The 12,246-nt window shown below is 41.8% G+C and overlaps 1 protein-coding gene across 3 annotated transcripts in view; it reads left to right on the top strand.

The window, feature by feature from the left end:
• Positions 1-11,504, top strand: part of CRADD (CASP2 and RIPK1 domain containing adaptor with death domain) — a 176,622-nt gene extending 165,118 nt beyond the window's left edge. The window contains exons 3-4 of one of the 3 annotated variants that reach the window (XR_003520098.1): positions 2,756-3,136; positions 11,486-11,504. Coding sequence is in view for 1 of the 3 variants with exons in the window: in XM_027595253.1 (XP_027451054.1) it covers positions 2,756-3,057 (302 nt within the window). In the remaining 2 variants the exon portion in view is untranslated. Of the gene's footprint in view, positions 1-2,755; positions 3,364-4,036; positions 4,056-11,485 lie in introns of those variants that run through there. The other 2 variants (XR_003520097.2, XM_027595253.1) reach the window with 2 other exon arrangements.
• The last annotated feature ends 742 nt before the right edge of the window (positions 11,505-12,246 follow it).

Raw genomic sequence — 12,246 nt, 5'->3', positions numbered from 1 at the left:
TGATCAATCACTAAATTCTACTCTTGAAACTAATATTACACTGTATGTTAACTAACTAGAATTTATATAAGAACAAAAAAAATAACAGGTTCAGGAGTTGAAAAGCCATGGTTAAAAAAAAAGTAACAACAAAAAGGAATTGATGAACATTCAAACCTATATTATAATGTAGTTTTAAGACTAAACAACTTAGGGGGAAGATTATTGTTCCAGAACCATAAAAATATTATGCACCCAACACAACAAAAATGTTATAAGCAATGGGGCACCTGAGGGGGCTCAGTCAGTTAAGCATCCAACTCTTGATTTCAGCTGAGGTCATGATCTCAGGGCTGTGAGATTGAGCCCCGTGTTGGGTTCTGTGCTAGGCATGGAGCCTGCTTAAGATTCTCTCTCTCTTTCTCTGTCCTTTGCCCCCCGCTTGTGCACATGCATTCTCTCTCTCTTTTTTTTTTTTTTAAGATTTTATTTATTTATTTGAGAGAGAGAGAATGAGAGAGAGAGAGCACAAGAGGGAAGAGGGTCAGAGAGAGAAGCAGACTCCCTGCTGAGCAGGGAGCCCGATGTGGGACTCGATCCTGGGACTCCAGGATCATGACCTGAGCCGAAGGCCGTCGCTTAACCAACTGAGCCACCCAGGTGCCCTCTCTCTCTCTTTCTAAAAAAAAAAAAAGAAGAAGAAAAATGATGAGGTATGGGGAAAGGAAGAACTATCAAGTGTTAATTATAGAGCATTAATGTGAAAATATATAGTTTACCTCTTAAATTTTCATATACTTTTTTCAAAAGCAGCGTTAAATCTTTTGTGTGTGTATATGTGTTGCTGTTGTTTAAATATTTAACTGTAGGTCAAAAAGCCATTTAGTTTTCACTTCTGTTTCTTTTTTTTCTGTTACATTCAAGCAAAATTAAATAACCTTTCTGAGAAAAAAAGCTATTAATACAGGATATGTGCCTGAAAAGATGTCCAGAATGATGTTCAACAACTCTAAGTACAGTGGTGGGTTATTGGATGACTTGTTTTCTCCTTTATACTTTTTTATGTTGCTTGTATTTTTTTAATGAGCCCACATTTTTGTAAAAGTGCCTATAGTTTTATAAAAGCCATAAAATCATTACTGGTTTTTTTTTTTTTTAAAGATTTTATTTATTTATTTGAGAGAGAGAATGAGATAGGGAGAGAGAGCATGAGAGGGGGGAGGGTCCGAGGGAGAAGCAGACTCCCTGCTGAGCAAGGAGCCCAGTGTGGGACTCGATCCCGGGACTCCAGGATCATGACCTGAGCCGAAGGCAGTCGCTTAACCAACTGAGCCACCCAGGCGCCCCAAATCATTACTGTTAATATAAAATATTGGTCAGTAGTATTGTCATTATTCTAGTTGCGTCTTAATCATTTAAAAAAAATTAATAGTCTTGTCTTGACAAACACCAGAAAGAGCCCTTGACAGTATTTTTGCAACTCGTGCCTAAGATATTGGCAACTGCCTTGGGGCAAAAGGCATGTGCAGAGGAAAACATTAGCTATTCTAACAGGATGTGTTTTGCCTTCTTATTGAATTCATAAATCTAAACAATGAGCTGGTGAGTGTGAAGTGGGATTGACTCGGATTCCCATGATGCTGGTGACAGAAGGTATAGTACAAGTGTAGTGTGGTTTGTTGTACACATGGCTGAATGAGGAATATGAAAACCTCACTTCTAGTTCGGGCCTAACCAATAAGCAGCACCAGAATTTGGGGTGTTTAGAGTGCTTCTCAGTCTCTGCGCTTCCCTACGTTGAACTTCTTTCTTTTCTTGAATTTCCCATCGTCTCCTGCCTCCAGGCCTTTGCACAGGCAGTTCCCTCTGCCCAAGGCACATTTCCTTACCTTTCCCTTCATGGGGCTCTTTCTTGTGTTCAGGGCTTAGCTTTAGCCTCCTTCCTCTAGAAGGCCTTCTGCATTGTAACGGATGGTACTTCCGTTGGTAGTTCCAGTGGTAACACTCGGTGTCAGAGTTCCTGCAGCAGACCAGCCTCAGGAAGACGGGGATCTAGGAAGTGCAAGGTTAGGTTCTCTCGTTGCCCTTCCACAACACATGCTTTTGACTTCCTCCTCTGGGCTCTGCCCGGGCGGTAACTCTCCTCCTGCTACCTCGTGGCCTCTGAGTTTTCTTTTTTTCTCAGCAGGCCTCTTCAGTTCTCCTTCTGCTAGAAACTGCAACTTTGCTTGGTAATGTTCAAAGTTTATCAGGAGAGAGTAGCTGTTCTATTTAGCCCATTTCCCTCCAGCACTAGCCATTCCTGCAGGAGAGAGTGTCACCCCTGCACCCACAGGCCCGTGCTGGGGGGAACTGGGGCCCAGGCTGGCGTTCTTAATTCCCTCTGAACCCCCTGCGTGGCCTCTCTGGTATAAGAGATGGAAGGGGAGAAAGCATATTACAAAGCGGGAAGTGCCATGAAATCCTAAACATATGTTTTATATATAAAAGACCAAAAAGAAAGATCAAATCATTATCAGTGGGGTTTCTCTGATGGGATTTCTAGTTATTTTTATTTTCTTATTTTCACATTTTCTGTAATAAACAGTTTCACAGATGCTAAATGGCATTTTGTAAGCTCCTATATATGACTTTTTCCTGAGCAGCCCCCAAGAAGACTAGGGAGAGTTGGCTCTGCCAGATGAAGCATCATGCTGTTCTATTCACATATTTCATCTCTGCCCCCATCTAATGTGTTTGTTTGCTCTTTTCTCCCTCATGTCTTTCTTATCCCCAGATGACCAGATGACTGGTATCCCCCCGCACATCCTCAACAGCTCCCCATCCGACCAGCAGATCAACCAGCTGGCTCAGAGGCTGGGCCCTGAGTGGGAGCCTGTGGTGCTGTCTCTGGGCCTGTCCCAGACGGATATCTACCGCTGTAAGGCCAACCACCCCCACAACGTGCAGTCGCAGATGGTGGAGGCCTTCATCCGCTGGAGGCAGCGCTATGGGAAGCAGGCCACCTTCCGGAGCTTGCACAGAGGCCTCCAGGCCATGGAGGCGGACCCCTCGGTGCTCCAGCACATGTTGGAGTGATGGGGTCTCCCTCCATCAACCCATGGGGGAGTGTGTCCCCAAGTTGCGTGTGTGGAATCCTGACTTTCTCCCAGGGCAGGTAGTTTTGGGGGCTTTGGCGGGGTGGGGGAGGGTTCTTTTTAATGATCTGTAGATGAATGGAGAAAATGGGATTTCCAGTTGATGTTACCTTAAAGGCCAGATTACTCAGTAGCTCTACCACATTGACTTGGCAGTTCATTATTTTTAATTGCTTGAAGATTGAATTGTTTTAATTGTGCAGGTTTTAATTGTGTGAGTGCCCTTTAATAAACTGGTAAATCATAATGGCTCCAAGAAAATTACTGTGTTATCATATTACATGCAGGTGTCCTATATATATATATATATATATATATATGTATGTATATATATATATATATAAATATATGTGTGTCCTATATATATATAAATATATATAAATTATATATATATATAAATATATATATAAATATATATAGCATCTACTTTGATATTGCCTGGGAACTGAACTGTGGACTTTGCTATTAATGATGATGATAATAAAAAGTGAATTACTATATATAATGTGGCCTTTCATGAGACAGTATTGTTTGTTTTTCCTCATTCCTGTAGTGCAGAGATTAAGGGTGTAAAAGTACAGTAGTCCTTTTTTTGAAACAGAATTACTAGTAATAACAAAATGGTTACTTTCTCCAGTCAGAATAAATCGCTCAGACAGGGTGTCTGAATTAAATTTAAGACACTGAACCTCCCTGCAAGACCAGTTCAGGTACCAGCATGCATCCCTGAGCCCTTCATCTTTAAGAGATTGCTTAAGAAAATCCTGTGTTTAAAGGACTTAGTTGGGGGACAAAAGAGGGTGTGGTCTTTCCCTTGACGTTGTAGTGATTGAAGTGTTATGCTCCTAGGAGTATGACTTAGTCTTCTGTCTTTCTATTAATGACACATGGTATTTGTCAAATGCTTTACTGTTTTCAAGGTTTTTCATATACATGATCTCATTTGGGCCTCACAAAAATCCTATGAAGTAGTTGGGCAAGAGAGGTGAGTCTCCTGTAGTGAGATTAGGTGATTTGCTGGGGGCGAATGAGCTAGAATGTCTTTGGAGCCCTGCTTCTTTCCAGCTGCTCCCTGCTGCTTCTCCTCCCCTCTCCCGTGCTCCTCGAAGAAGCTTGAGTCCTGTTCTCCTGTTAGCAGCATTGCCGTGGACAAGCTCCTCCTCTTCTCTAACACTGCACAAAAGAGGAAATGATTGTCCCCTCCTCCAAGATTTTTGTGATAATTAAGGGAATAATGTCTGCCAAGGACTCATCTAGTGCCTGGCCCTTAGTCAGTTCTCAGAAGTGGTAACTGTTCATTTGCTGCTGTGGCTGCCCATGGATGAAGTTCACAGGCAGAGCTGGTTAGTGGCTAAAGCTGAGGGCACTGCAGAAGGAAGTACTAGGACCATGTTTCCTGCCAAGCTTTAACATGTGATGTTATTTACTAACTCTACCATGGGTCCAATCAAGAGAGGGACAGGATGGGGCGCCTGGGTGGCTCAGTCGTTAAGCGTCTGCCTTCGGCTCAGGTCATGATCCCAGGGTCCTGGGATCGAGCCCCACGTCAGGCTCCCTGTTCGGCGGGAAGCCTGCTTCTCCCTCTCCCACTCCCCCTGCTTGTGTTCTCTCTCTCGCTGTGTCTCTCTCTGTCAAATAAATACATAAAATCTTAAAAAAAAAAAAAAAAAGAGGAACAGGTGAACATTCCCAATTCATGATCTGTTCTTCAGAATAATTGGGGGATCTATTTCCTAATCCTAACCTAACCCAGGATTTTTTGCAAAGGGAAAAAAGTGTACTTTTTACCTCTCTCTGTTCTGGGACAAGTGTATAGAGAGGTAGAGTTGAACGTGAAGTGACTGCTCCAAAAGGTGACAGTGGTGTGTCAATTGCATCCTCTCAGATGTCTGGCAACCATAATTCCCTTGACTAAAAAAGATCAGTTACCTAACAGTTCAACAGGATGGTCTGCTGGCCTCATCAGCTCTAATTTTCCATTTTGTAGCCCAGCCATTAATTCATTGTCTTATAAAATTCTCAGACTTTTGGCCCCATCACTGCCCTAGTGATAAACTGTACTATGGCATCTTCATCAAACTGCCTGCCATTCTGAACCTTGAAGTTGTTACTTGCTGTTTGTCCCCCTGAGTTTGCTAATAGAGCATTGCTTTGGCTTTTGTTCTCACTGCATTTTTGGCCAAGGGAGTATGGCTGGGCTCTGCTGCATCTGACTAGATGGCATTTTAGAAGTGGCTCTGATGATTAGCTAGTTCATCTTCCCACCATTTGCTTGGAATTGGAATCTATCATGCCAAAGACACTTCAGTGCTCTGTGAGCAGTGAAGGACAATTTGTGATGAACTGGCCCATCATGGGCTGCCAGGGCCAGGAGAGAGCTCTGACTTGTTGCCCTTAATGAGGAGGGTGTCTCCACCATCAAATGGCAGCTGCACCTGCTGGGCCTGCTCATGTTCTTGCAGAAGATTTGCAGAGTGCAAGAAACAGAGCATCTAAACGCTACCTCATTTCTGCCTCTGGCTGTGGAAAGTGATGCTGAATTTTGTCTTCCTACCTCCCAGGAGAAATGGGTAGGTGATGTGCCTGCAAGGAGTCCATGTGTTTTTGCCTGGTAGAAGATTCTACAGTTCCAGAGGCTGCCTACCACCAACAGAATCCTGAATGAGTACAGGGCAGCGGCAGAGCATTTGCAAGCACTGTCCAAAAAAATATAAAGTCTTGCTCCACTTTGGTTTGGGATGCACGTGCATGTACATTCATGAGTATGCCCTCTTACTTTTTAAAAACTATAACTTTTATGAAATTTTTCTCTGTACAAAAATAGTGCATGCTCATTATAGCAGTTTAGAAAATACCAGTGAGCAAGAATAAAAAAATAAAAGTTACCCCTACTCCATCTTCCAAAGATAACCACTATGACACCCCAGTTTTAGTCTCTACCCCCAGTTACTTTCCTATGGCTGTATATTCTTTTTCTAATGAAAATGACATTGTATCAAAGCAACTATAACTACAATAAGTAGTTAAAGGCTACACAAAATTAAAAGAGGTAGGTATCCACAATCCCAGTTTTCAAAGTATACAAAGTATATACAAAGCTGTCATCATCAAGACAGTATGGTACTGGCACAAAAATAGATACCAGGCTCAATGGAACAGAATGGAGAGCCCAGAAACAAATCCATGCATATATGGTCAATTAATCTATAATGGAGGAGACATGGACGTATAATGGGGAAAAGACAGTCTCTTCAACAAAGAGTGCTGGGAAAACTGGGCAGTGACATACAGAAGAATGAAATTAGACCACTCTCTCACACCACTCACAAAAATAATCTCAAAATGGATTAAAGACCTAAATGTGAGACCTGAAACTATAAAACTCCTAAAAGAAAACATAGGCAGTAATCTCTTAGACATCAACCTTAGGTGTCTTAACAACCTTAGCAATGTAGTTACGGATATGTTTCCTCAGGCAAGGGAAACAAAAGCAAAAATAAACTATTGAGACTATACCAAACTAAAAAGCTTCTGCACAGCAAAAGAAGCTATCAACAAGATGAAAAGGCAACCTACTGAATGGGAGAAAATATTTGCAAAAGATATATCTGATAAGGAGTTAATAGCCCAAATATATAAAGAACTCCTACAACTCAATACCAGAAAAACAAATAATCCAATTAAAAAATGGGCAGACCTTAATAGACATTTTCCTGAAGAAGGCAGATGGCCCACAGACACATGAAAAGATGCTCAACATCTTTTCATCATCAAGGAAATGCAAATCAAAACCACAATGAGATATCACCTCACACTGTCAGAATGGCTAAAATAAAAAAGACAAGAAATAACAAGTATTGGTGAGGAAGTGGAGAAAAGGGAACCCTTGTGCACTGTTGGAATGAAAATTGGTGCAGCCACTGTGGAAAACAGTATGGAGATTCCTCAAAAAAACAAAAATAGAAGTACCATACAATCCAATAATTCCACTTCTGGAAATTTACCCAGAGAAAATGAAAACACTAGTTTGAAAAGCTATCTGCACCCCTATGTTTATTGCGGCATTATTAACAGTAGCCAAGAGATGGAAGCAACCTAAGTGTCCATCGATAGATGAATGGATAAAGAAGAGGTGGCATACATATACAATGGAATATTCCTCAGCCATAAAAAAAGAATGAAATCTTGCCATTTGTGACAACATAGATGCAATTTTAGGGTATTATGCTAAGTGAAATAAATCAGAAAAAGACAAATACCATATGATTTCACTTATATGTGGAATCTAAGAAACAAAACAAATGAGCAAACAAAACAGAAACAGGCTAATAGGTACAGAAAAGAAAATGTTGGTTATGGGGTGTGGGGAAGGGATGGGTTGGGAGGGCAGGTGAAATAGATTAAGGGGATTACAAGGTATAAACTTCTAGTTATAAAATAACAGCATAGGGAACATAGTCAATAATATTGTAATAACTTGGTATAATGACATATGTTAACTAGATTTATTATAGGGATCATTTCATAATGTGTAAAAACATCAAACCACTATGATGTGCACCTGAAATGAATAGGATATTGTATGTCAATTATACTTCAGTAAAAAAATGGGATTGTATTGCACAAGCTGTTTTACAATTGGCTTCTTTTATTTAACATAGAGCTGTCTTTCCATGTCATTAAAGATTTTTCTATACCAGTGATTTTCATTGTCCTTTGTGTTTGGAGCACACTTTCAAGTCCTATAATTTTTGGCAGCATATTTGAAGAAATTAAAAAGACTCTAACTACTGAATGTAAAAATGTCTTTCGCTGTCAAAACCTCCACCATTTTCCCACTGTTCGCCTTACCCCCCCTTTAGAACCATGCCCTTGCTTGAGTAGAGCTTTTTGCTGCTCCTACTACTGTACACTCATCTCTCGAAAAAGCAAAGTTGAGCACTTTCCCATAAACATTCTGGGCTTAATCTGAGCTTTTTATTTATTCCTTACAGCAGGAAGCCCTCTCCACTGCTCTGTGCAACCCACTCAGCTCCGTGTGCCATTTCTACCAGCATGTGCATTCCTTCCGATGGCCGATGGGAATTGGGGTGTGTGGCTGCCCTTCTCCACCGTCATGTTTAGCGGTGGCGTGCCGCACCTGCATAGGCATGCATCATCATTTGTTAACCACTTTCCTGTTACGTGAGAGGGATCTTTAGGTGGTTTTTGCTTTGTCACTTTTATAAGCAGTGATGTGATGCAAAGGAGTTCCTTGTTGCTAAATGTTTACATTCAGCTGAAGTTACAATGAGCTGGATCCCTCTTTTGTTTAGCTCCAGACTTATTTAAATTTTATTATCAATTAGTTTTATTATATAGCAAACCGCCCCAACATATGTTGGCTTAAAACTTAGTTCACAATTCTGGGAGCCAGTTGGACTGTTCTGATCTGAGTCAACGCAGCGAATCTCTGCCGGAATCATGCATCTGTGGTCAGCTGATGGGCTGGCTGAGGCTGGCTGATCCGGGATGGCCTCGCTTGCATGCCTGGCAAGTGGCATGCAGTTGCCTGCAGCAACAGAGGTGTCTCCGTCACACATCTCTACCCATAAAGTTTGCCCTGCCTTCTTCACTTGGCAGTGGTGGCCGGGGTCCCATGGGCAGCAAGAGGCAAACCCCAATGGGCAAACACTTTTCAAGCCTGTTTGCCTCCCTTTTGCTAATATTCTGTTGGCTGAAGGGAGTCCTAAAGCAAGCCCAGCGTCAGTGTGGGAGGGCTCTACTGAAGGGCATTGGGAGAGAGAGGGCAATAATTTGGGTACATTTTTTGCAATCTACTATGGTCAATATTTTAAAATTGAGATTTTTCAGTTCTGTTGAAAAACAAAGTTTGGCTACTCTGGATCCCCCTTGTCACTTTGCAATAATGGGCAGGTCCCTTGCAGAGTGCCACCATCCTCACCTTGGACAGAATGTACACTTCTTAGCCAGCTCCTCTTGTCTGCTGCATTACCTGCTGAGCCCCCACAGACATTTACACCTATGGCCTCTAGGCATACAGCCAGGAGGATTCTTAGGATACACTCATAGAAGTAGAACTGCCCAGTTGAAAGTTGCACATATTTTTAAAAACGACTTTGGCTTTCTAAAACTTTTTAAAAATTATTTTAAAAACTACTTTTGCTTGGGCAGAATATAATGGGTTGGTTTTAAATGCCAGTTAATCCCCCCAAACTTCTGTGGTCCCTGAGGAAGTTCTTGCTGGGGCACACACACATGCACGTGCACACACACATGCAACTGAGGCAGTAGAATGAGTCTGTCTTCATCCCTTTCTCTGGAGAATTCTCCAGAACTGGTAGTTTTGGAAAGAGACTCCCCTCATTCAGTTATTCAGCAGACGCTTATTGAGAAGTTACTATAAGCCAGTCACTCTGCTAGGTGGGGAAGAAAGAAGATGACCAAGAAATACACAGTCCTCCAGGAACTCACTGTTTGGCCAATGAGCCCAAGGTGGATTGGATCTGTAATCACAACATGGTACAATAAGGTCCATGCCTGAATGCCTAGTCTGTGGGAACACAGAGGAGAAATAATTCATCCTGCCTTGATTCAGAGGTGGGAGGCCTGGGGCATACTTGCATGAGGCTCCCTCACTCGGACATATCCCTATGCCGTTTTCCTCACATGTAAAATAGGTTATGATAAGCATACCCACCTACGGTTACAGTGAGGATACAGAAAGCTTACAACAGTGTCAGGTACAGAAAAATGTTTCGCCAAATCATTGAGCTGAATTATTTTAGCTATGAGGGTTTTTCTTATACTCTTCGCCCTGCCAGGGCCCTAAGAAGTGTGAAGGTCAGAATCACCTTTTCCTGTTGTGATTTGCAGTATGGAAATGAAGGTGCATGGTCCTTCAGTACTTTTACCAGGACTCTGAAAATAAGGAATATGAACTGGTAAGCCAATTCAGAGCATATTCAGAATGGGGATGGGATTCTGATCTAACATGTGACTGTCATTAAATGAATCCCTACAAACATTGAGCTAATGATTTATGTAAGCTACCAGAGATAGAAAGATAAAGAAGACATAGATCCTGCCCTGTAGGATCATAGCCTGCTGGGGAGACAAACATAGCAGCCAGCAATTATGACACTGTTTGGCCAGCACAGAGGAGGGAGCAATTAAGTTGGCCACAGAGGAGGTGGCACTTCAATGGGGCTTTTATAAGTTCTGCCCAAGTTAGTATGTTGGTCCCTTTGGGGGACACTAATGCATATGGACCCCAGAATTCCACTTAATTTATTTATTTGATATCCAATTTGACAAATAGCACTTCTTGCCATGGGTCTACAAGATGCTTCCATGGTGCTGTCAAGGGAATCTTATTTATAGACTAAGTGGCCAATATTATCCAATTCTGTACATCGAGACAAGACATTGAGAAACGTGGTTTATTTATCCACAGTAGAATTGGATCAGGCTTCAGATTTTAGATATCAGGCATATTTGGGGGGTTCTTTGTGCCATTCCTAGCCTTTAGTTCTTCCTCTGAAAGACCCACAGATTAAAATTAGATGTTGCTGGCATAGATGGAATGTTTTTAATGTAATAACTGCCTGTTTACTTCTTAGAATCATAAACAGAGCTTAGAAGAACAGGGATGTCTATCTTGTTGGCATTTACTGTTTTTGTAGAAAAATTAAAGTCTCACAAAGACACAGTTCAGTGAGCCAATTAAGCCTTGTTTGTTAAAATTATGTAAAATATATGGCAATGATTCTGAAAGCTATTATTAATTCAAAACATAGGCCGTGAAATCCAGGTTTGAGTACTTAAGAAGTAAAAAATAGACCCAATGTCTTGATAATATTTATATGTCTTCATTTCTTTTTCACATTCTGTCTCTGGCCAGTGCTGTTTTTAGTGTCAGATTACATTCCTAACGGAGAATATTTGTGGAAAATATTTCCTATGGTCTGAATGCTTGTGTTTCCCCCTCACCCCCATTTATATGTTGAAATTCCAACCCCCAAAGTTGAGGGTCTCAAGAGATGGGGCCTTTGGGAGGTGATTAGGTCACCAGGGTGGAGCCCTCATGAAGAGACCCCACAGAGCTTCCTAGCTCCTTCCTCTGAGCCAGGATACAGTGAGAAAACCCCAGCTCTAAACCAGAAGAGGTCCTAGAGCATGACCATGCTGGTGCCTTGCTCCTGAACTTCCCAGCTTCCAGAATTGTGAGCAATAAATTTTTGCTGTTTATAAACTACTCAGTCTGTGGTATTTTGTTATAGCAGCATGAACAGACTGAGACAATATAAAATGGGTTAGATCAAATAATTATTCTTTCTTTTGGTGACATATAACCTCCTTCTTGTCAGCTTCTAGGAGATGAATTGATTTAATCAGGACTTTGCTGATACCACAGTCTTTGGCATGACTTCTTGGCTCATTGCTGATCCCAGGAAAAGACTGAGTGCCGACAAATGAAGTAAGTCAGTCCATTCATAGACTAGTGGTGAACTTAGTGCCTCTGGCTGTCATGGCCAAGGATGAGAGGGATCTGTCTAGGGAGTAGTTCTCTGAAGGCTCAGAGTATCTGTAATAGGGGTGGTTCTTATGCATGTAGGGAGCATAGATCCCTTTAAGAATGTGAAAAGGCTGTCAAATCCGCAGGAAGAACGCAGGCTTCTTTGTGGAATCATTCTTTTAAAAAATGCACGTGTACACACATACGTACCACAACAGTTGGCGTTTAATTTTGAGGACATTTCCACTACACCTGAATCCGGTTCACTCATCCCAAGAACCCTAAGTCTGTAGGATCCCTGGCATCATCAGCATCTAGGCCTGACTTGTTACTTTTTGGTTTTGTAGAGTATATGGAAGATTGGCGTCCAACAGAATGAAGCTCAATGTTTCTGTTGGATTTCACTAGCATATAATTCCTGGCATGAAGGGCTAACCATGGTATTGGAAGGAAGGTGAAACCATTTGTCTAAACCCTGATCTTTATACAGCTGATCACAGATCTTGTGTCCTATGGGAAGGCAGGCAGGTTAAGAGCTTGCAGACCTGCAATGTATGACAATCTCTAGCTTCTAAGAGCTTTCTGCCTTCACCCCATCTCTATAGAACCAGG

Source organism: Zalophus californianus, chromosome 9, assembly GCF_009762305.2.
Source record: "Zalophus californianus isolate mZalCal1 chromosome 9, mZalCal1.pri.v2, whole genome shotgun sequence".
Taxonomy (NCBI): domain Eukaryota; kingdom Metazoa; phylum Chordata; class Mammalia; order Carnivora; family Otariidae; genus Zalophus; species Zalophus californianus.
The sequence above is the reverse complement of the archived record's forward strand: the minus strand, read 5'-3'. Positions and strand labels throughout refer to the sequence as shown.